General features: G+C 40.4%; 1 protein-coding gene across 4 annotated transcripts in view; it reads left to right on the top strand.

Annotated features, from left to right (window-relative positions):
- The window catches only part of msi2a (musashi RNA-binding protein 2a), a 152,561-nt gene that overhangs the window by 111,503 nt on the left and 15,022 nt on the right, over positions 1 to 26,036 (top strand). The window contains exons 8-11 of one of the 4 annotated variants that reach the window (XM_079598883.1): positions 5,883 to 5,965; positions 12,474 to 12,588; positions 15,294 to 15,368; positions 21,618 to 21,680. In XM_079598883.1, coding sequence (XP_079455009.1) covers positions 5,883 to 5,965; positions 12,474 to 12,588; positions 15,294 to 15,368; positions 21,618 to 21,680 — 336 coding nt within the window. Of the gene's footprint in view, positions 1 to 5,882; positions 5,966 to 12,473; positions 12,589 to 15,293; positions 15,369 to 21,614; positions 21,738 to 26,036 lie in introns of all 4 variants that reach the window. The other 3 variants (XM_079598881.1, XM_079598882.1, XM_079598880.1) reach the window with 3 other exon arrangements.

The following is a 26,036-nucleotide window of genomic DNA, read 5'->3' as shown; positions in this document are numbered from 1 at the left end:
GCGGCGAGAGGGCTTGCATGAACCGGTCGCGGGCTAACTCACTTTGTACCATCGTGGGCATGCTGCTATATGCTCTGCGGGTAAGGCTCTCAATGTCATTGGCTAGTTGCCGTAGCGGCTCGCCGTGTCTTCGGTATCTGTTATTCAGTTCATTGCGTAGCAGCTCCGCTCCTGTAAAGTTCCCGAACCGTCGCTGGAGAGCCCCCACCAGTGCGACGTAGTTCTCTCTGTCATCTACATCTAAGAGTAGCAAGCATGCTAAAGCATCGTCCGTAAGGCACATCGCCAATTGTAGCGCTTTGGTCTCTTGTGACCAGTTCTGTGATTTAGCAAGCAGTTCGAATTGCGCATGAAAAGCTTCCCAGCTCACCTTCCCATTGTACTTTGGAGTTTTCACGGAGCTAGCCGCTACCGCTGTTATTGTGGACTGGGCGCCGCCATTGTTGTTTACATCTGACTTTCCCGCGCCGGAGATGACGTTGGTGTCTGCGCCCCTCTCCGCTTTTGGCTTGCGGGTCGTGAAGCCTGCATGTCCTCGTCTGTCAAAGCCAGCCTCGGATGCCATCGCTTCCATCGTGCCCCTAAGATGTCCTCTGCTGTCCTCCAGCCGTCGCAGCTCCCTTTGTAAGTCACCAAACGTCCATTCTGCGGCTCTGGCTCCTTCTCCGTCACTCATCTCCTCACGCACACTGTGGCGACGCGGTCTCGCTAACGCTAAATTATCTAACTGTTAACTTACTAAACTGGTCCCTAACTAGTAGTGCGGGGTGCACCCTCGATCTTTCTATTTTTTATTTTATTTTATTTTTACTTCTGACACCAGTGTAGCATCTCACAGGAGGCCAGAGTTCAGTTAACTGGTTTATTGAACAGAAGCACAACGTGCAGGCATTCGAACACAGGGCTGTGTCTCGCCCAGAACAGCAAAGAGAGAGACTTCCTCAACTCAAACACTATATCCCCAGGGGGTCCGCCCCCTTTCCCCAGACCACCAACCAACAGCACGCCCGGGGTTACACATAGCAGATAACAGCCTTTGACAGTCGCTACATTATAGTCACTTGTTAAGTTCCTAAGTGAATCAGTGTTTTTTTGATTAATTGGATGAGTGAGTGCTTCAGTGATTCATTGAAAAGGACAGTCACTTGTTTAGTTCCTGAATGAATCAGTGTTTTATTCAAGGATCCAATGACTCACTCATAAAATACAGGAGGTGGATCTCAATCAGCTCTCTTCAGTAGTCAGGGCACTGATCAGGGAGTCGACCATTTTAAAGGCCGTATCAATTGCAAAATCCTACCAGTGAACTAAAACGTTTGCTCACTAAAAAGTCCCTCAGTGAAAATCAGGGAGCATCGATTCTCATCATGTTACATCATGTTAAATCACATGATAATCACTACACATGACACGCTATAGATGTTTTTTTGTTTTTTTTAACAAACCATTATTTCATTATATTTCAGGATAAATATACATTGTTAGACGGGTAAAGATATAATTTAGCTTACATTTATAATTTATTTAAATTGTAAAAAACAAAGTATCAAAAAATAATATAATTTTTATATCAACATAGCTGTTGTTCATAAATACCAGTAGTGATGTTGAACTATAAGATGTTTTCATGTCGCTGTATGTATCAGTGTCCCAATATGTACTGAGCCCGGGTCCTTACTGTCCTTACCAGTGGCTGAATTTGTGTTTTTGAACAAATTGCTTGAATGAATGACTCAGTAACTCACTGATAAACACCGTTACGTGTCGCCACCTACTGCCGTAGCAGTGTAACCAGCAGAAAGAGTCCCAATGGTGTGATTCCTAAATTCACTTGTAGCATTTAAATGTAATTTTGGTTTGTAAAATTTGACACATTTTAATAATGAACTGCAGTCTTATCATTTCACATGTCACAAGGCGGCAGTTCTTGTCCAGAATGAGCTGCAAAGTGGACCGTGCTTTAAGTCTGGCTCTGTAAGAGTATGCAGACAGTGTCTCAAATGTCCTCCTGCATTAGTGTGTGTGGTTTAAAATGAAACCCAACACCAGATCTGCTCTGTCCTCAGTGTTGTTGACCCCTCAGTCCTGCAGTATGACCTCCATGATTCCTGCCGCGGTTCCCCCCCCCCAGGGCCTTTTCAGCACAGCAGATGGCTAAAGCACCAGCTATCGCCGGTTATTAAGACAAACAGCGTCCCTGCGGCTCTGAGGACAATCAACACCTCTCTCTCTTTCTCTTTGCAACTTTCTCTTCACCTTAGGCAATCTGCTTTGACTCCAGCACTCGGTGTCCGCTGGTGCAGGTGGCGAGAGGTGTTTTCAGAGCGCCACTCTGACTAACATGCACCTCACACCCTCTCGGGTTACCAGGTTTCCTCCTCACCACGCAGCGCTAAATCCATTAAAATGCGAAATCAATGAGACATTAAGTGATCTTTGCATAAAAGCAGATTGTGCTGGCGGCGGTTAGGTGTATTTAAAGTAGAGCACATCAGAGAGAAAGTTCCAGAAGACCATAATTTGCTCACATAAGATGAGGCAGAGAGAAAGCGGCAGCAGTTAAAGTTCATGCGCTGTCAGACTCCCATTTGAAAACGTTGACTTTCTCCCCCTCTCTCCCTCATCTGGGGATTTTTAAGTTGAGCTAAATGCTAAATGGCCCCCTAAGAACATTTACAGAAACGCACATAAGTTGGCCAGTGTGCTCATTGCGATACAAAAAATCTGTTAAAGCACATCAGAGTGACGAAAACAAAAACACACAGGTTGTAAGTATAGTCGGATAAGGGGCAGAGAAATCTAATAATTACCGGTATGGAGGTATGGAGATCCATTACACACACAGGACGAGCCGTCTAATATTACACTGCATGGGGAGAAATCATTAGCATCCTCTGTCCTGTAACGAGAGCTACTTAAAGCAAACTGACCACGGTCTGAGATGAAATTATAGCAGTTAAGCCTACTGCTGTTTCAGGAGGGATGTCTGATACTGATACATTATGTAAATCACTGATAAATTCGACCAAAATTTGTCTAAAGTAAATGTAATACACTAAAACTAATTTCTGTCATTGTAAATGCTACAAATGTATTTATGCATCACAACAATTTTTCATACAGTATGAAAAATATAAATTTTTACATTTTGTAAAGACAGCATGTAACAATGACTACAACTATAAAAATAAACGGCAATTTAAAATATTAATACTATAATAGTACTGTATGTAAATAATACTAAAATAACACTGAAATGAGCATGTTCAATATTCTGATTGATCTTGATATTGACCAATATATATCCATTATGGACCAATACAATGTTTAGAAAGATTTCCGGAAATCATAAAGTTATATATCATGCATCCCTATAAACTTCAGCTAACACATCAATGGAAAATGTGTGTAGTCTTTCAAAAATGCCTGCAAAACTAAAGGATAGTTTAGTTTAGACATGTCCTGTTTACCTTGCTTTTGTGCACCTCAAAATTCTTTCTAATATTTGGTGTCGAGCTAATTTAAGTTGTTTTTTTATGCGCATTATGTATCAGTCAATCCAAATCTGAAGCTGAGACTAGTCTCTACATGTTTGACACTAGAGAGAGAGCATAACTCGTGTCTTGTTTCGTCCCGTAGCAGGATGAGTGTGCATCATCATTAAGTAAAACAGAGACATCATCCCCAATTCTTTTTCAGATCCTCTCACATCTGTCTGAGCGAATGAAGCTCTGGGAGCTGCCACACCAGGGAACACAGCACGCGCCACACTCAGCTGAGATGAGCATATGTTTCCTCTCTAAAGTGTTGGCTATTCAGGGTGTGCTGAGACTTGGACGAGACTCTGCGGTGTGTGTATGTGCGCATGGTTGTGAGTGTGAAAGCGAGTGGGTGTTTTGTTAACACAGAGGTCAGACTGTCCCAGAGCCAGAGACTCAGTTATCACAGCACTGCCCCCTTCAGACTCCTGATGGAATAGCATGATGCCATGAAGCCCGGGAGCTTGTCCAGAATTAGTAGCGCCCGTGTGTTGTGGTCACACAGTGACGTAAGAGTTCTCTAGAGAGCGCAGGTGTATGTGTGTTTCTTCGTCTGAAATCTGCAGAGACAAATGGCTCCTGATGGCTGATTTGTCAGCAGTCTTATCTTCTTCGTTTTTAAGATCACCCTCCAGGCAACACACACACACACACATACACACACACACACACACTACTGCTCTCAATATTAGCAAACAGACCAAAGCTGCTTCTACAAGAGCAGTCAAAGAACAGAGATGGATGTTCATACTGAAAGCAATTTGTAGAAACCTGAAGTCATTTGTAATTTTCTATAAGAGTTGGCGATTTAAGGCAACATGAGCGAAAGTTCAACTTTATGCAAATTAGCAGTGATGTTTGTGTGTGTGATCCGCTTCCTTTAAAGTTGCATACTGCAGTGCAGCCAACACAATCTCAAGTGATCCTTGTCATTGTAAATGCAACTTATAGCTTCTGTATTCAAATGAGCTCTGCTGTGATTGGCTTACCTCTTTGCATATAAAATGTGACTGCCAGTTCAGAATCATCAAACACTATATTAAAGTCCTGTGCTAGGAGTGTGTGTCCTTGTGTTTTGTCACACTGCATATCTCTCTTTCTAGTAGTGTGTGTTTTCCGATGTCTCGTAAGGTCTGTTATCTTATATCTCTGGAGTGTTCCACATGCTGCCACGGTCTACTGTGCTTGACCTTTGACTCCATGCTTTTATTTTGACGCCTAGCTGACCACTGGCAGAGGGAATAGTCCGACTAAGGTCTTTCATCTTTTAAAAGGTGGAGATAAGATTTAGGGTCAGGACAAAATGCAGCACAGCCTTTGAAAAATGACTTGTATAGTAGTGTGTGTGTGTGTATGTGTATATATATATATATATATATATATATATATATATATATATATACACTGTATAAAGAGAGAGCCAGGAAACTCCAACGGTCTTATATTCTCTCTTGGAGAAATAGTTGACACATTTTTTTTTTTTTTTTTCACCCCATGATTTAATAGCATATTTGATAGCACAATAACCAGTCACAGTTGTATAGGTGTGAATATGTACAGTATGAAGAAAGCACATGACTCATTAAAGGTCTGACTAACACCAGCCATTAGCAGCATCTGAACACACTTAATGCCGTCTCGTTCAATCAATCCTCCACTTTTCTGCGAGTCTCTCTAGCACACGGCTCTTGTGAAATGATCAGAATGCTGTTTGTGTGTTGTGCGACTGAAAGAGCATCCTGTCTTTATAAACAAACAGTGAGTAAAGTGTTTATCTTCCTCTCTGGGTTGTTTTCCTTTGTGTTTTCACCGTTGGCCTCCTCTTAACACCCAGGAATAGAAAATCATTTTCCCTCGTGAGCGGCAGATCCGACGGCAGAGAAAAGCGTTTCTCTTTCTCTCATTATAATAAAAGCACAGACAGATCCTTGTTAAGCCCGGATGATCTGAACGGGTTAAACTTCTTATTTCATAAATATGAAAAAAGAAGACAATCCCACGGTCAGAGATGGATTCAGGGATCTCCAGCCCCGCATTTACATTAAAACGGGAGCTTGTTATACGGTGAAATTTCAATGAAGGCACCGCAGAACGCATTTAATGAAATTCAGATGTGGCTCCATGAATCTCATTAACAGTCTTTGTGCTTTTCTGCTGTCCGATTTCCCCCTCGTCCGCCCAGTCGTGAGAGAGATTTCATCAGCGCCCGGCTTTTAAAAAGACAATGTCCGTTCAGATCTGAACTCCCCACGCTCTCTCTTCTGACAGAGGCCCAAATCTGTCAGAATTTGAGTTCAAAAGGTGCACGACTGACTCTTCCTCTGTTTCTGTGTCTTTTCACAGGCTTCGGCTTCGTAACTTTTGAGAATGAAGACATTGTAGAGAAAGTCTGTGAAATTCACTTTCACGAAATCAATAATAAAATGGTAAGTGCTCTACCCGTTTTCAATTTCTGAAGGTGATTGTGGGATTAATATTTTATTTCCCATTTAGCAGAATCTCAACAACATGCGGTGGTAAGTTCTGTGAGTGTGTAAACAGTGTAAAGTGTTGGGCAGTGGCCAGAAAGCGTGAAATTGTGTGTGTGTGTGTGTGAACATTTTGATCAGTCAACAAGAGTCAGAAACTTTCCCCTCTTCCCTTCATATATGAATGCTTGCATCATGACTGATGGGGCTAAAGAGAGACAGAGAGGACGAAAGGTAACTCTACATGTTGGGGGTGTCTCAATCTGCTGCTTAGTTCAGTAGTCAGGTCACTGATCAGGAAATCGGCCGTTTTAAAGGCTGTCTTAATCGCAAAATCCTTCTAGTGCACTGAAACATCCGCTCACTAAAAAGTCCCACAAGGCACCAAGATAATCAGGACGCACTATTTTCACCTTGCGGAATTTCTCAATTGTGAAACAAATCACACAAACCAACTCATCACACATAATGATATGCAACAGATAAAAAATACGTATTTAATTATATTTCAGTATAAACATACATCGAACTACAATAGCAGAAATGTATACGTATTTTTTACGACTGGCATATGTAATGCGCAAACTACAGTATGTACGATAATGTACTTTTAAAAATATATATATAAAAAAATATCAGAAAGATATCAGTTCTGCTGTTGTTATAAATACCAGTTGTGACATCAAACAACAAATCAGTGACCCAATGTGTAGTGAGCCAGGGTCCATTCCGGTCCATGAAATCGTGTATACGATATTCTGATTCTCGACCTAGGGAGGTGATTGAAACGCACCCATTGAGTTCATTAAATAAGGATTATCACCACCCATTATTGGGCAGAACCAGCAGACGGGACAGCCAATGTTAACTTTCAGCTTGCAGATAAATGTTTCTTCTTGGAATCAGGCGGGAAAAGACCTGGGTTGAATCCGAAATCGCCCCCTATACCCTCATATAGGGCATTATTCGAGGGGACATCCATTTGTAGTGGTGTCCGAAACCATATTGTATGTTATTGACGGAGTGCACTCATTCAATCCCACATTGCACCGCAATAACAAGTGTACACCAATGTACACTCAACGACCGTCCGAATTCTCTCCCTCTTTTTCATTCACTTCTTTAAGTGAACTGTATTAGTGGACTAATGTAGGGAATTAGGGATTGAGGGTTTAGGGGGCAATTTCGGATTCAGCCCTAGTCTCAGCCTCATATAGGACACCCATAGACTGTATGTGCAGCATCTGATGTGTATTGCATAGTCACTTGATTTGTCGTAGTGTGCCAGGTTCATGGCTTCAAATGTTTGTTTGTTTTTAAATGCTAAATATCCTGTATTTTCATACTCTCTATGCAGAGTTTTACATTTACCCACCTTAAATGTCCCATAAAATTGACATTTAAGACAAAACCTTTCTGTATAAGTTGGCACTTTTTGGCCAGATATGTGAACCTAGTTGAGAGCCTTGTGTAAACAATTTAATATTATATTTAATTAAAAACAATAGTTATTTTAAATACTCAAAAGTTTTGGGTCAGTAGGACTTTTTTTGTTGTTGAAGAAATTCTTACTTTTATTCAGAAAATATGCATTAAATTAAGAGGGACTGGAAAGACATTTATTATGTTACATAATATTTCTGTTTCAAATGAATGTTGTACTTTTAAACTTTCTATTCAAAGTATCCTAAATAAGTATCACGGGTTCCACATAAACATTAAGCAGCCCAACAAGAAATGTTTTTTGAGCACCAAATCAGGATATTAGTATGATTTCCAAAGGATCATGTGACACTGAAGACTGGAGGAACAATGCTGAAAATTCAGGAAATTTGCCATCACAGGAATAAATTAAAATAAAAAAGATATTAAAAAAAGATACCAATAATATTTCACAATATTTCTGTTGTTACTGTATTTTTAATCAAATAAATGCAGCCTGACTGAACATAGGAGACTTTTGAATTATTAAAAATAATTGAAATTGTAATATAAATATTTTGAAGAAAAGTGTGTACAAATATATGCCTGACTGGGCAGAAAGCATGAGCTGATAGGAATGTGTTGTACATGCAGAGGAACGGCCCCTGGCTCTCTCTGCTGTGATTGACAGGAGTCGTGTGCATGCCGTCCATGCGTACCCTAGGCTCATGGGACACCTGTGGGGTAGCACAGAATATCAGGAGCAGAGGATCAAACCCCTCAAGATCTTCCGTCACAGACATGTTGTTCCTGAGCCCAGGGACAGATCCGTGAGCAAAGAGCCATGCGATCGATTTTCCAGTGATAGTCCATCATGTGGTTCTATTGTGCAGAGGGCAGCACGACCTCTCATTTCTGTTCTGATTGTCTCTCCTGTCGTCCATTCACTGTGACTGTATAAGAACAGCGCAGAGCGTTAATATAAGGTAAATAACTGTAATGGTAGAAAAGGCTGTTTGTTTATTGGAAATGACGAGAGCTGATTGCTTTCTTGCTTTACACTTTTGCCGACCAGTGGAGCTACACATGAGATTGAGTCTGTTTTCACACTTGGTTTGATTTCTTGGTCTGAACCAGAGTACACTACCTTAGAGGTGTGATCGAGATCTTGAATCAGGGTATGGATCATTTTAAAACTAACTTAAAAAATATCAGAATCTCTACAGGTTTACGTTTACATCACATGCGTGGGCATTATTTGAGAATATTAATTAGGTTATAATCAAATATTTGTTTTTTTGTTTGATATTATTTGTAAAAATGAGCAGTATATCAGTATCATTGGTTATCCGACAATATTTATTTATTTTTTAATTTATTGGTTATCGGAAGATATTGGATATTATATTGTGCATGCCCGTTTCCTGTTTAAACGCTAATCTTTAACAAATCTCAAAATTAATATCCGTTATTCATACTGTATATTAAATATTATCAATATATAATTCCACACAGCCCTCATACACCCCACAACTAGCACAGTCAAGCTTCCAATAAGTAGATGTTATTTACAGAGATGCGAACTTCTTCGTGACCCAGAGACTCCTCGTGTGTTCTGCAGCACACATGCCATGTGATGATGGTGAACCTGTTTGCCTGGCTGAACATCTCACCGGGTGTCCATCTACCACACACACACACACACACACACACACACACACACACACACACACACACACACACACACACACACACACACACACACACACCTCAGAAGCAGAGATCTCGGCATCAATTCACAGGCTTTTCAAGTCTGATTAGTCCTGCTGTCTCTCTTTAGAGCGTCAGGGGGTTCTTCTCTTTCTCCTATACAGTCCAAAACTTTTTCTCACTCTAGCCAACAGCAGCCAAGTTTTACTTGTTTTGGTGATTGGGGAGTCTAACATGACATTTGGTGAAGCTAAAAAATGCAGGTTAAATTCAGAAAACTGGCCAAATCGAACAGCTTCATTGCTGTTCTTCTGTTTTGGTAGATCAGAAGGAACCAGTGGTGCCTCTAAATGGACTCTAGATACTGGTTTTAGAGAAGTGCTTTTCGATTTTATTCTCAAATGTGTCATTTATGATCTTTGTCTGTGGAAAATGAGGCATGAGTTTTATCTGACTTATCCATTTTGTTCAGGCAGCTGCTGTCCAATTATAGCACAGAGAGAAGCAGATTTCACTCCTTTGAGGGCAAATGCTTTCTTTTCCTCACTTTGTTCTTTTCACAACTGAATTTTGAAATCTTCTTTATGAATGTGTGATTTTGAGGCGTCGTGTGCTGCTTGATTTTATTCAGGCGTGTTTTGTAGTGATGCACCAAAAATTCGGAAGGCCAAAAACTTTGACCAAAACGGTGACATTTAATTAGTGCTTCTGTAATCGCATGTTTTGAATGTGCGTCAGTGCTTGGCCCCCTATTACTGCCACCATTCAAATGTTTATATTTCAACAACGAATTGGAGTAGAAATGTAATTCTGCAATTAAAACCTGCCTTTTTGTTCTACGTATGTAAAAGTTTATATACAACTCATTAATTATATAAAAAAAGTTTGGTTTTCGGCTAAATGAAAACTTTAGTTTGTATTAAAAAAATCACACAAAAAAATTCATGCTGAAAAATATCAAAACATGTTGAGTATAAATTGAGATCCTGAACAGTTTGGATGATTATTTTGAATGGTTGTCTTTCTCTCCCCCACACACCCTTTAAAAAAAAAAACTCTAGTGGATTTGATGAGACTGGTGAAAGCAACTCTCTGCACAAGTGTGTGTGTAGAGATGGTTGTAGTAATGAAACGGCTTATTGATGTTGCACTGCCTGTTTTATATACAGATGTATTCGACTCAGATGGAACAGGCTGAAGAGATTTCTGAAGAGTTTTTGAAAATGGTATAATGTTTGGGGTTATAAAGGGGGTCCTGGGGTTAAAAAAAGTCTGAAAACCTTTTTAGACAGCAGCAGCATGCGTGTGTGTGTGTGTGTGTGTGTGTGTGTGTGTGTGTGTGTGTGTGTGTGTGTGTGTGTGTGTGTGTGTGTGTGAGCAGATAAAAGCCCATGATTTTATCTCCTGGCTTATGTCTGGCTAGATGAGTGTTTGCCATCCAGAATTAAACTCATTGAAATTGACATGCTGTACAACAGTTGTCCAAAACACTTGTTCACTAACACATCTGTACTTCTCTCTCTTTGAGCTCTTGAATTAAAGGAGTAGTTCACCTGAAAATGTACATTCTGTGCTTGAAGTTTACAGCCCCATCATTATATGTTTAGAAAAGAGCAGCTGAACGGTTAATATCACCCTTTGTTTTCCACGGAAGATAGAAAGTGTCTATTGATTGAACAAGTCACTAGTATTAATTAACACCTCATCATCCCCATTCTGTAGTAATTATAATGCATTTACGTGTTATAATATTTCACTCATTTAATGAATATTAAATATCCATTAGTGGCCGAATCCAGAAATATCTCATGTATTCAGAGCAGCGCTGACGGCACAGCAAGTTGAACTTCAGCAGAACCGTTTTGTGTGTGTGTGTGTGTGTGTCCAGCTGTGCCGAGCAGCATCTGTGCAAGTCTCGATGGGAGATGATCTGCAGTGTGTGTGTGTGTGTTGTGAAAGGCCAAGCAGCACACACTCACACACAGATGGACGGGCCCTGGGCAGGCAGACAAGTCGATCAACACAGAGGACAGATTCAGCCAAGTGCAAATGCATCGTGTTCTTACCATAGAGGCGCTGTCAGCACGTACGCACACACACACACTCACACTCCTGTAAGCATGCAGATGTGCTTGGTAAATAGGATCTTCTGCCTGCTAGGCTTGTCAGGAGGAACGTCTTTCCTCGTCTGACCCGGTTATGCTCATATCACCAGAGAGAGCGAGCGTCTGTGTGTTTGTTTGGGTTTGATGTTTTCTGCTTGTGTGTTTGTTTATTTCTCCCCTTTGCTATAGACATGTTGTCTTCCCTCTCGTAGCTCTCTGGAGAAATATTCCTCTGTCTCTCAGGCAGGGACTGCTGTCTGCTGTCCGCTCATGTGCTCAGCTCCGGAGGTTAAAATGTCAATCAAAGAGCGGGAACGTGAGAATGAGGGGGTGGGGTGGGAGGAGATCACAGGGTGGAATCAGAAAGGCTGTTTTAGCTTTTTTGCATTAGTTTTGTGGTTTCAAAAATGCTTTGGATACACAAATGCATCCCTATTTGTTAGGCTAGTAAAGTACACAAAGCTCAAACTGACAGAGCATGAGATACAGTGTGACTCAAGCTCAGTTCCAAAATTTCAAATTTATTAGGCATCATATTTACGGTCCAATGGCTTCCAAACAATAGGTGGGTGACGTTCAGGAAACCTGTCAAGAGCATGGCCAAGAAAAGCCATATTTCATTTTATTTACCAAAAGAACCAAGGCTGCATTTATTTAAACAAAAACTGTAAAAATTAAAATAACAATTTTAATATGCATTAGATATAATAATTGTGATTTATTTAAAATGCAATTTGTTCATGTCATAAACAACATCATTGCATCATTACTCTTCAGTGTCACATGATCCTTCAGAAATCATTCTAATCTGCTGATTTGCAGCGTAAAAAATTATCAACGAAGAAAATAGTTGTGCTGATGAATAGAAAGTTCAAATGAACAACATTTATTTAAAATATAAATATTTTGTAATATTGTCTTTATGTAATGCATTTTTGCTGAATACTGAATAAATGTATTACTTATAAATTACTTACTGAGCCCAAAAACTCATTAGTGTGAAGTATTTATTCATCATGGTATTATTTTCTGTGCTTCCTTGAATGAATGCTGATTGTAATTTTGAAAAATTTAATAATTTATTTAATTAATCAAGCATTAAATTAAACGTGTTCTGGATTATTTATGTTGTTTATCCAACATGCGTAATTATGCTATATCATCTAGTATTATATAGCATGTGCTATTTATTTTAGTTTGTATTAAGTGTCTTGTCTGTGTGTCCACAGGTAGAATGTAAGAAGGCCCAACCAAAGGAGGTAATGTTTCCTCCAGGCACGAGGGGGAGGGCGAGAAGTCTTCCGTACACCATGGACGCCTTCATGCTTGGCATGGGCATGCTGAGTGAGTCTCACACACACACACACACACACACACACGCACACACACACACACACACACGCACACACACTGGGCACTGAAGGATGGCTCAGGGGGCTGGGCTTAAGGTGATGACTTCTGATTGGCTGCTGGACCTGAGACAAATGTCTGTCTGTGAACGTGTCGGGTTAGTCCAGCTCAGGTGCAGTGGGATTCTTCAGACCTGATGAGCAGATAAACGTCTGTATTAATGGCTCAAATGAAGAGGAAAATTAGGCTAATGCTCAGTGCAGCATCTGTCTGACCTCTGCCCCCGCTAATGACAGCGGCACTGAACGAGAAGAACCTGCAAACCTGCTGCCATGATCAGACACACACAAATATATAATAATCATGAAGAGACTTTGAGTATATACAGGCTTTAAATAACTTTCAAATTAAAAATAAAAATACATTATATAAAATTAGATTTGACCATATTGTAATGTTTGTATTTAAACCCTGCAATAATGAGATACACACAGATCCCTTATACTCAATTGAACAATGCGTGAACTTTCTAAAAGTTTTCATGGATTACTGCTGTGGAGGAGGGTGAAGAGAGGAGGAATGAGAGAGAGAGAGCATGAGAGCATGAAGCACTCAAGTGAAAATATTAACTCTGGTCTTATCTAAATGAAACTGGAGAGAACAGGACGACCAGACAGAACTTAGTACAATTTGCATATGAAAAAAAGGCTGCAGATCAGGGCTCATTATTTAAGGAACTGTACGTTTCTTATACGCCAAATCTCATTAAAGCTGGCGCATTCACGCTTTTGTTTACCACTGCTAATCGTGTCATTTATCTTTATAGTCGGGCGCCGCATGTATGTTTGCTGAGATTAATACACATTTGAGCTGCTGCCTGCTTCAGCTGCCGCAGATGTATAATTGATTTTAAAGTGAATCTGAGCTGTTGAGCCATAAAATAGGTATATTAGCCTGAACATTAATAATGCAAATCAGAGCCTGAGATAGCAGCCGCCAGGGGAGGACACAGCCTTTTTACCCACAATGCACAGAGATACGGACAGCTCATCTCTTCTGCTGCCTCTTTTCTTTTGGTCTCTTCTCATCTCGTTTCATTTCTTCTCTTTTTGTCTTGTTCATTTCTCTAATCTTGTCTCTTCTGTTCTTTTCTCTTCTCATCTTCTCATTTGTTCTCTTATCATTTCTTGTCAAAAAAAAAATTTCTCTTTTGTTTATTTGTCATCTCACTCTTCTTTTTTCTCATTTTTTTGTATTTGTCTTGCCTCATTAAAATCTCCTTCTTAACCTCTTTTCTTCTGGTCTTGTCTCATCTCCTCTCATTTGGTCTCTTCCAGTCTTTTCTCTTCTTGTCTTCTTATTTTGTCTCATCTCAACTCGTTTTCTTATTGTGTCTCGCCTCATCTCATCTCGTCTTTTTTTTCTTCTCTTTTCTGCTCCCTTCTCATCTTGTTAAATTTTTTAGTCTCGTTTGTTCTTTAAATAGGTTCTTGTTTGGTCTTCTCATCTTGTCTCTCTTTTTATCTCTTCTTTTTAAACTTTTGCCTCATCTCATCTCCTAATACCTTCTCTGCTGTTTCTTTTCTTTTCTTTTATGTCTCATTTCTTCTCATTTGGTTTGTTCCCATCCCTTCGGTCTGCCTTATTTTTTTGTTCAAATTTTTTCTCATGTTTTTTGTTTTTGTCTTGCCTCATTTCATTATTTCTGATCTTGCTTCTTTTTTTCTGGTCTTGTCCTATCACTTCTCATCTGGTCTCATGTCTTCTCTCCTGCTCTTTTCTCTCAAACTTTCTCTTTTGGTCTCTTCTAATCTTTTTCGTATATTCTTGTTTATCCCTTCTTGTCTCACCTCACCTCATTTTATCTCTTCTTGCCTCTTTTTTATTGATTGTTCTTATCTTGTCTCATTTTTCCTCTTCTCTTTAAGAATGAAACTTTTTTTTTAGACACATGACGCACAAACACACATCGCACTGCTGCAGGGTGGGAGAGATGTTGTGGTAGCTCCTTGAGTCGTGTATTTCCCGTGTGTGTGAGCACATCCTCTCTGGAAGAACCCTTTTTTTAGCAGTGTATTCTGTGAGAGCTGTCAAAAGTGTTTTCATTGCTGTCAACTGATATTGAGCGACTCATGACAGGTTCGGGAAATCATAAGTGCACATATGCCAGCTCTGCACGAAGGTGTGTTTGGAGTGATTTCTGACATCTGTGTGTCGTGATTTATTACCGAGCAGTGGTGACTGCTGTTTCACATTCTTGTTTTGGGAAAAATATGAAATTAATACAGCATGTAAATTTCAAAGAGAAAACATGAGAAAATAAGGCCAAGTATAACGTACATTAGTCTCTCTCTCTCTCTCTCTCTCTCTCTCTCTCTCTCTCTCTCTCTCTCTCTCTCGCTCTCTCTCTCTCTCTCTCTCTCTCTCTCGCTCTCTCTCGCTCGGCATCAGAGAAAAACAGATGGCAATGAAATTCCCTGAAGTTGCCTCTTCATTTAAAGTGCTCATGTGCTTGAAAACATACTGTTGTGATATTTATCCTCCTTTTCAAGTGCAGTTGCTCTTATGACAGTCTTACATATACACACCCTCTTCCAGACATGTCCAATTGATCAGGGTTAAGCATGAATTTATCCCACACAAGGCAGAAATATAAAGCAGAAAATTCACTGATGCTGTTTTTGTCTGTATGTTTGTAGGTTATCCAAACATTGTGGCAACATACGGTCGTGGATACACAGGATTTTCTCCTAGCTATAGCTACCAGTTTCCAGGTGAGTCCCATCCATCTATCTATCTGTCTGTCCATAATGTATCTGTCTTGTTGCTGTAATTCAGCATCAATTTGGGATCTTGTTACTTGCACACATGTGTGAAGTGTGTCTATGACAATGTGAGTGAAAGCTGTGTGTGTGTGTTAGAGGCGTGAAGGTGAGCACATTGCTCTGCAGCTGGTGGCAGATATTAGTGTTGATATGAGTGTCCTGTGGATGGCCACCTGTCTGTTGATATCATGAGCAGAGCTAATGGGTTTTACTTCTGAGGGTGTGATGGATGTTTTGATGGACGCTGGTCTTTTGCCAACATGTTTGTTCATATTCTATATGCACATGTGTAGTTGTAGTTTTCACTTTTCATTCTGTTGCACATTTTTTATTCCTATTTTAGTTAAAGGGGGAAAAACATAACAGAGAGGTGTATTTAGAGGGTTTTATGAGGCACATATTGTTTTCTTTCTCACAGAGCCTTGTATTTATATTCAGAATAGTTATAAATTATATTTGACTGGGTTGACTCATCCTGATGCATAAAAGGAGACACGTACACACAAGCTGACATTCTCATTCACACAAAAACGCACACATATTCACTTGCACACTGGTGTGCTCTGATCTGTGGTGAGCCTCAAACTCTTGCACAGTTACTCATCTTTATGTGACGGCACCTGACATCGAAATGCCATAAAATCACACTACACCAACATCTGTCTCTTTCTCGTTTTTTTTAGTACTGAAACTAGAAATGAACCCTGAAACAGGAGAGCAGTGGCACACACACACACACAGGGAGTTTTCACTCCTATAGATTTAGTTTTTTTCCGAAACAGGTACTTAATTTGTTACAATGTTGCATTTTCATCTTGGTTCAGTTCGCTTTCACAAGGCAACCTTTCAAAGCCTACCAAAATGTTCACGGAAGTCACGTGCGAAGTAACTGTCCTCCTATTGGCTTTATTTGTAACTGTCGAGACACATGTGAAAAGACTACAAATGTAGCCGTCATTCCCGCTGTTAAATTCTATATTACATTAGTATCAATACTGCAGCAAATTCAAACACGCTCTCTCTGGATCTCCCAGCGCTCTCTATAGAGGTTAACAGTGTCAAGACGCAAGCAAACACTATACGAATGTTATAATTCAGCTATAGGAGGAATCAAGGCTTCATCGGGACAGCATTCTCGCACGGAGAAGCGCATACACAACATTTTAAGATGAAGAGGTTTTCAACTGTGACAACTAATGTGCACACTCACAGAATCAGATACTACTGTTATTTATATAGCACATTTACCGTTATGAATTATAATCCCGTTGGGTCGGATTACTTTCACACCTCAAGCGATCCGTCCCAGAGTTCGTTTGCAATCGGGCCGAGTCCACCTCTTTCAGGCGATTGTTTTGGTGCGGATCCGAGAGCGATTGCCTTGTTCACATATGCCTAAACAAACCGAACCAAAGGAGAATACGCACCAGACTCTGAAACAAACGCTCAGGTGTGAAAGCACCTTTAAAGTCAGTAATTCTCTCTCACACAAGTCAATCTGAGTCCGTCTGAATGAGGCTCTGACAAACCCAGTGATCTCTGTCTCTGCTGTCATTATGGAAATCAACCATCTGTGAGAAGACTTTTGGAGAGCCATTGTGCCCTTATTCTTTTTTTAATGCTCTGTCTCTTTATATCATCTCAACTGTGCGTTGAATTTTAAGTTTACGGTTTGTGTTTCTTGCACACCCACACTTACAGATGTAACACACTATTTTAGTTGTTTTGTATGGCACATAAAAAGAAAGAAATACGGACCTTTGTCTAATTTTATTCAGTTATTGTAGTACTTTACCATATCTTTACCATATATATATATAATTATTATATATTTACATCATCTTAGGGACAGACACCTGAGGCTCTTGAGTTTGTAGGTGACAAAGTTCAGGACTCTTTCTCTCATTCTCATCAGAAAAGCTGTTCAGATCTTCTCGAAGAACCCACAAATCTTTATACCAAGCTCTGCTGCGTTAGCAGTAAGTGTCTTCTGGTTATTTGCGAGCTGTCTTCAGTTGTTGATTTTTTTTTAAAATGCCTAAAGATGTTTCTTAAGTGTTTGGTGAAGGCCATTAAAATGCATAACAAATTAGAAGTGTTTACTTGGGTAATAATGAGGTGGCCTTGCTAATTAATACTAAGTGCTCCTAGCTAACATGTCAGGCTGCTTGTTAAGAGAGTGCAGTCCTTCCTGCTGATGCCCTGAGCTCCTCGAGTTCTCAGTGGATCACCGCTGACACCTGTCACCCACAATCCTTACAATATTTCATTGAATTTTTTGTGACATTTCTCATGTTTTTTCATGGAAAGTAGACTTAGCTATACTTGACACAAAATCTTCACCTAAGGTCGGCAGAACCCATCATCCTGGAAACTCTTCCATTAGAAACAGGCCAAGCGCTTCAGCTCTTTTGTGCCTGGGCAGAGAATGATTTATTTTCGACAACAAAATTCGACCTGCTTGGTCGCGTTCTGGCACAAGGGCCCGATCTGTCGAAGAATGCGGAGATATGGTTTTGTTTTATGATTAGATGAGCGGTAGGAAACGTGCGTTGTCTCCGTGACATCTGCTTCAGCGCGGTGCAATGGAGGTGTAACTATACTTCTCTCCATTACACACACTTACGCACATGATTCACGGCCCATATGTGTCCAAAACCAAACTAATGTTCAGTGAGATGATATCGTACTCTTGTTGGAGTTGCGCAGTCACGGTTGTCCTCCCGCCCGTAAAAATCATCTCTCGTTACGGTGTGGGGTGAAGCATGCACCTGGCGGGCGTTTGCGGGTTTCGTGACGTCCAGGGATCTTTCTGGAGATTTCTACTCCCCCCTTCATCGTTAAGTTTAATGGTGTATGAAAGGGCTAAAAAAAGATTGAGCCCTTTAATCTGCCTGGCAAAATGACTTTTTGTCCCCTAATCAAAGTCAGAAGACTCTCATGATGAAGATCCAGCATAGTAAATGGTTTCATTTTGGGCAAAATCTTTCACGTATAAAAAGCAATCTCAGTTTTGAAACCTGTGCTCAAAAACCCATTTATAATGACTGTTCTGTATGTTTATATTGTTGTGTAGGAAGCAAAGAAATGTTTACAGTATATGTATGCGTGATGTGTTCTTCATATAGACCCCACCTGTGCCAGAAGCTGCCAAGATTTCACCTTTGATATTGCATGAAAAGCTTTCGCAAAACTACAAACGATGCATCATTTTTTTTTTTTTTTGATGGACAGCAACAACAGGTCACTAGCTGCACAGATGAAAAGAGAGCCGAGGCTGTTGCCTTTCCCAGCTCTTATTATGGCATCTTTCATTGTTTTTATTTTCCTTTCGAAGTGGGCAATGAAGGAAAGATGAAGGCACAGATTTTGTCATTTCACAGCTCTGTGTTGCTTGTGTGTGTGGGCTTACATCAGAATTATTTATAGCCTGATTTCAGGACGTGTGGCTCCTTTCACCAGCTGTTTCCTAAAGCAGGGTAGCCCTAGTCTGATCAAAAGAACAGCTTTCTCTCTGTGTACCATCCATTAAAATGAGGCCACTTCTTAATTGTAAGAAATAGATTTGTGAATTTTCTGTAAGAGAAAATATTTTTTTAGGGCATCACTGACTGGTTTCTTGGGTATTCTTGGTGAACCAGTCATCAATGTTCATCAATGTGCCTCTTACAGGATTCAAAATTTCTTCCACTTCCTGTCTACGTCACTCTTCCTCTCTCTTTCATCCCAGAGCTGAGAAGATTCAGTGTCGTAGACCCTTTCTACACTCCCTCGGGGTTCATGTGTGCGGTTTTACGGTGCCCATGGGGTTCTGACAGAAGCAGGGAGAGCACTGTGTCCTTGTGCCCTCTCAGCAGGGTTTTCCCCTCCCATCAGCCCATTCACTTGAGCAGATTCAAATAACGCTATAAAACTGAATGCTAAATGTTGGCGTTATCTCGTCTGTAATGAAAAGCCCATGAAATTGATTTAATGCTGCAGCGCCTCTCTCGAGCAGCCTCTCACGACGGAAACACAAAACAATGAGCCTCCAAGATCTAATAATTAACCCACCTAATCCGCCAAAGTTAATCTCTCGCAAGAACTTTGTTCCAGTGCTAACTTTGGCACAGGGAGAGAGGCCACTGGGGGACAGAAGATGTTGTGCAGAGAAAAGAGGCAAGGGGGAAAAAGCAGCACGAATGACTTGTGACACTTTGGTGAAGGGCACTTGCGCTCGGCAACAGCGAGCAGCGCTAAAGAGAAGCAGGGACGCGTGACCTTCATTAGCATTAGCATTAGCATACTGATTTGTGTTTTGTGAAGAGATTAACGAGCTGAGGAAAGAAACAGGAAATGACATGCGTAATTCAAACCAGAGAGACCACAGAGGTTTGATTATCTGTAACCATCCTTAATCTGGACCTGTTTATTTTTACTTTTCTTTTTATTGTCTTTGTTCTTTCTTTGTGCTCTACAAACCAATCTATTATACACGTCAGTATGTTTCTTTTACATTATGATTTCTTTTGTGTTCTTTTTTTTGTCATTTACTTTTGAAAATTTTCTCTTTATTTTAATTATTTTATATATTTTTAGTTGTATCGTTTTTTTTCTTCATTTATCTTTAGTTATTCAGTAGCCATATGACAAAAAAATCTTAATTTTTTACATTTTTCATTCTCTTATTTAGTAGCCATATGGAAAATATTCTTTATTTTTTATACATTTGCTTTGACTGGTTGAATGGCACATTTTCCCTCTTTTGTTACTATTTTAAAAACATGGGGGTTTTGGGGGGGTTTTTTTCTTCTATTTTTGAAAAATCTTTTGATTGCACAATGCTTTTGACAGTCTCAGCTGTTTACGACAAATTCAGATCAGGTGTGTAAATTATCTCTTTGTTATCACTTGCTTTGCAGTGTAATATAGGAACAGTCCTCTAGAGTAACCAGAAGGTGATAGATAATGGATCACCCCATCTTGGTTTTGAACGTAGAAATATTGGGTTGCCAATCTCAAATCTTTACCTATTAAGCCACTCCACCTTCAGAGTTTTGAGTAACAGTCTGGTGTAATGACATGCTGTAGATGGGCTTTTGACCCCCTGCAAGTTTTCACTGCTCTGATTAGCAGCTGTCAGACGCAGATACACGCCTTCATTAAAGTGCCGGGACTATAATTACGTTTGTTATGAAATAATAGAGCTGTAGAGACTCTGGCCTGTTGGTTTTCTTTAGTTGGCTTCAACAATGATGATGATTGTTTGATTACATTGTTTGAACACTGAACTCACGACTGTCATTAAATATGTAGATTCTTTAGCAGTCTTGGTTTACCACAAACAAATTGCATGCTGTGAATCACGATGTCACTCAATAGAATTTCCCTAGTTGTTCAGTATTAAGTTGAGTAGAAATCAGACGGCTGATGATTTTTTTTTTTTACTCACAAGAAGCACATTTAGATGAGCTGTATGGACACACACACTTGGGTCTCACACAGTCATTACTACCTGCCATTATGGACCTTAAAGAGGACCACATGTCATCAGATGCTTCTCAGTGAGATAATAGGCACTCCGATGCAAGCAATTAATCCTACAATTCTCTGCTCTCAGCTTTGCTCTGTCCGCTCACGCTTCATGTCCACCATACAAATGATCACACTGATGGATTGAGCTCTGATGCATCTCAGTCAACTCGGCCAACACATGAGGGTGGACAAATCATGCGGTTTCTATATCCTCTTGTGGCGTTCAGGCAAACAAGTACATTTGTCCTCTCAGTGGAGTAACCGTTTTTATAAATGCCCATAATTCTGTGCTGCTCGCATCAAATTAGAGCGTTATTGTGAAAGCTTCTAAAGCAGTCGAAAGTGAGTGCAAATAAACTTTAATATATTGCATTTTTCCCTGCCTGTGTGCGAAAGAAATAGCTGACTGTCCTTCTATGAGCAGCGTGTTCCTGTGCTGTCTGTAATTAAACTGTTGCCAAAAAATGAAAGGGGCTGTAGATCAGTCCTGCTAGCTCCACTCTAAACAATTATATCTGAGTTCTTTTGATTTATATATAATTATTTGAACGATGATGTAGCATCTCCCCCGTGTGTGTTGCGTTAGTGTGAATGGAGTCGTTCCTTGAAGCTCTGCTGCATTCATGTGGCTGTAAATTTGATTGAGATGAAGAGCACTAGTAAATAATTTTCTTCTTTCAGCAGGTTTCCCAGCGACGACGTACGGACCTGTGGCAGCGGCAGCAGTGGCGGCGGCACGAGGCTCAGGTAGGGCTACCCGGGGAAGAAGCGGCTACATGGCGTACCCACAGAACGCAGGGCCAGGTAAACGCTCTTTACCGCCTGTGTTCTGAGTGGCTACTGCTCCCCCAGCCGAAAAACGCACTCTTCACTAGAGATTTTGTGTCCTGTCTATCAGTTCACTCATTATGTGCCATAATCCGTCAAAGAAATTCAGTTAAAAAAAAAAATGTTTAACTAGAAAAGCTTTAAATGTTGGCTTTACAGCCTTATTTGAAAGTTTTGAAAAGTATAAAACGCCATGATTGAAGGTTGATGGATGGATGGAATTACAATTTTTCCTATTCCTGTCACACCATTCTGTCTTGTGGCCAATTCATTTCAAATTCACACACATGAACTGAAAGGTAGTCAATTCAGAATTTTGCCCAGCTCTGCTCTTCGACCTAGTGTTGCTGTGACCTACACATGAAAAGCATTATGGGAAGTGTCAAGATACAGTATGTCTCTAACTTTTCGTCGTACAAGGTGATGTACTGTATGAAGACACGTGATCTTGTTTTGATTGTTGCGCAGTCACCCCATATGATATGTAATGATACGTCATGCAAATGGTCAGATAATCATTGGATGCGCTTCTAAAGGTCAGATGTGGTCAAAGTTTAAATGTTGAATTTGAACATCATGTTAAAACGCTTGACCTGTTCACAACACGACACCAGGGTAACGCTGCAGCTACTCTCAGTAGGGTTCAGAGCACTGGAGAATGTGAGTCATGTCTCAACAGTGCTGGGGTTCAAACATTAACATGAGAACTAGATACCACAGCTTACAGGCTTAACATCTCAGAGACTTGTATACTTGATAACACACCATTTTTCTCCTTTCAGTTGGAGTTTATTGGCCTAGTAGAACTGCACTTAAGAGTAAATTGTCTTGGAGAATTGCTTTCACGAACGCATTCAATCCCTCATCTAAATTCTGCAGTGTTTCACTGCTGTTTCCTGTTAAAGATAGTGTTTCAGAGATTCAGGTTAAGGTTTGTCTCCCTGGACCTGACAGAGACTGCAGAGACTGTTGGCTCCGCAGGGCACAGCTTTCTGGAGGCCGATTTCCCTGGTGCAAGACACTGCTGGCGTGTGTCTCCAACTGATGTGCCTCGTCCTTTCCTGCTTTGCTGAGACATCTCCCCCTGGATCTCTCTGTCCCTTTCAGAGCAATGCCGTGGTCTCTCAGTGGAGGATCATGGGATGCTTGTTGTTTTTCTAGAGGTTGCCGTATGTGGATCAACCCATTCCTGATCATTAAGGCAGAAAGAACTTGTGTGTGTCTTTCTCTCTTTTTGGTTCACCTCATCATGTGCAGCTTTTCTATTCTCACCTTTTCATCCCCCATCTTCTATTTCCATCTCTCCCCCTGTCTTTATCTCCTCTTTCCCCAGTGAGATGGTAGTTGTCGTAAGACACTAACAGATCAGTGGAAAGTGATGAGTTTGCTCAGCAGATGGAGTGCAGTGGAGGCAGTTTCCTGTGCCCTGGTGTATTGTGGGAGTGTGCAGTGTTGAGCCATGTTCTCTTGAATAAGCAGTACTGTGTCAGGGTTTTTTCAATGGCCAGCGGTTGCTGCATTTAACCCCTGTGTCCTACGGAATCTGCTGGTGTCGTTTTTTCCCCAGAACTATCAGTCCTGTGAAACGAAATGCCGAATGGGTTGAGGTCCATACGTTATAATTAACAGATAGAAGCGCGGTAGTATTACAAGTTTGTATTTGAGGGAGCAGATGATATGTTGTTTTACGTTCTGCTCTGCTGCAGTGGGCCGCCTGCCCGGGCATGAAGATGCTCCTGTTTGGCAAAATACCTCCCATTATCTGAGATCATTATCCATTTCATCCCAACAAGCTCTGTGAGCCTTGAAAAGCATCTCTGCAGAGTGCGGGTTTGGCTCCTGTATAAGAGGTGAGATTAAACTACAGGCTGGAGTTCCCCACTGCATTAGCTCCTGATGGACTGAACTGTGATTTAAATTACAGTAGTAAAGAGCAGTAGTACCAGATCCTTCTGCTCTTTGCTGTCCCCAATAGAGAAAAGTATACATTTATTTTATTTCTATTATTGAATTCATTAAAAAAAATTATAGTTGTATAATATTTACATTTTATAATTTGAGTTTTGCTTGTATTTTATGTTTATTTTAAAATGTAAACATATTTTTACACATAATGTAATATTTATTGTACATTTATTTAAATGTATATTCTATTTGTTTATTTTATCTGTATAATTTAATATTTATTTAAAAAAATATTAATTTTTACATATACATAGTGTAATTACGGAAGCCATGAACCGCAACGTAAAAATTTTTTTTTTAATTCTCGCATTTCGAGAATAAAGTCGAAATATTTCTAGATTTAAGTCGAAACATTACAAGAATAAAGTCTTCCGTAGAAGTTGTGTGTGTGTGCATTCATAACGGTGCGCGCGCGCGCGTGTGTGTGTGTGTGTGTGTGTGTGTGTGTGTGTGGAAATGCGCTTGTGCAGTCGGACGAACTGCCTCGGACATGGATGGATCTATACAAAGTAATAGCTTTTTACTTTTATCTGGGCTTTCAACAAAAGGAAATGCAGGTGCCAATCTACCAACATGGCATTAGGCTACCATTATAGGACGTTATAAAATATACTGCGCCTGCCCGGAATAGACTAGCAGACGAAAACATTTGTCAGACTGGATGGAGATATCCAGCTTTACAAATGAACGAATGAATTAATGAATGAATGAATGAGGCATTTATATAGCGCTTTCATATGTCTACTGTAGGCCTAAACTAAAGCGCTTTACAATCATACCAGGGAATCTCTCCTCAACCACCATCAGTGGTTATTATATCTGAGGAAATCACGGGGTCTGGCCAAATGATTGGATACAGAATGATGCACTTAAAATGTATCCAGAACGTATTTACGGTGAAGAGGGAGACAGAACGGTTACTGTTAGTGTTCTCGACCCAGATGGTGTTGCCTATAGACGAGCACGAAAACACGTCAAAAACAGTGCCACATAAAGTTTGGAGTCTTTGGACTAGATTGGGAGTCTGTGTCCTCGTCTATAGCCGTAATGCATGTTGGTAGATTGGCACCTGTAGAATTTCCTTTAGTTGAAAGCCCAGATAAAAGTAAAAAGCTACTATTTTGTGTAGATCCATGTCTGAGGCAGTTCGACTGCACAAGCGCATTTACACACACACACACACGCACGCGCGCACTGTTATGAATGCACACACGCAACTGGAAGACTGTATTCTCGTAATGTTTCGACTTTAATCTCGAAATGCTTTTTTTTTTTACGTTGCGGTTCAGAGCTTCCGTATGCAATACATTTTAAAGAAAAATATTTTTAAATGATTTAACATTAACAGTGGGGGGTGGGTGGGTTGCTTTAGGATGCTTTAAGAGGACACAAAAATACATAAAAACTCAGCTCTAGATGACTCGTTTCATTTCAATCTGATCAGGAAGACTTAAGAATCTGTCACCAAAAAAAAGGTGCATGATGGGCGTCTCCCTGCTGTGTTCATCTACAAATCATACCTCTCTGTGTCAAAAGCTTTGTAACTGAGCCGTCACTAATTTAGATATAACGTCCTGAATTTCTGAGGTTACTTTGTCATTCAACCAGAGAAAAGCACGAAGAGAGACCTGAGAGTATGCCAGAAAATGGCTGAATAAATCATGTGGTAAAATTCATTAGCAAAGCCTTTCTGAGCACCAAAATGACAAGACATTAAATATGTATTATTTATTAAATGTCGGCACTTACGGAAAAGGGGGCCTAGTGATGTTAATTAGCCAGCCGTTCGGTCAAAAAGGACTGTTTTGAATGGAAAGTGAAAGCTAAATCCAGGCACATGTGGGTTTTTTTCCCCTTTCTAAATTGACTTAGGTGGAAATGAAGAGGCTAATTACAGCTGCTCTGAAATTCAAAGCTAATTTGGGGGCCAATATGACAGACTAACTGACATCCGCCATCAAGTGGCTTGTTCGAATGGCCACCAGGGATTTGAGTGTGTGTGTGTGTGTGTGGATAATCACACACTTGTTCACTGATGCACTCTTAACCAGCTCAGCCATGTAAGTGGCGGAGGACAGACACTAGCCTGTGTTTTACTGTGAATGTGATCGAAAGCTCTTAGACTGTTTGACGTGTGTGTGTTAGTGAGAGAGAGAGGCAGTTTGAGGTCACTTCTGTGATCTGGTAAAGTGGAAACGAGGAGAGCCGTTATCCACTCAGAGAGAGCCGCCCCACTGTTGGCTGCAAGCTGGGAGAGAGAGGGAGAAAGGAAACAAGCGATGACTTGAGTTATAACTTCGTAACAGGTCT

This window comes from Phoxinus phoxinus (assembly GCF_949152265.1).
Source record: "Phoxinus phoxinus genome assembly, chromosome: 23".
NCBI lineage: Eukaryota > Metazoa > Chordata > Actinopteri > Cypriniformes > Leuciscidae > Phoxinus > Phoxinus phoxinus.
Note: the sequence above shows the minus strand (reverse complement) of the source record. Positions and strands in the feature narration are given on the sequence as shown.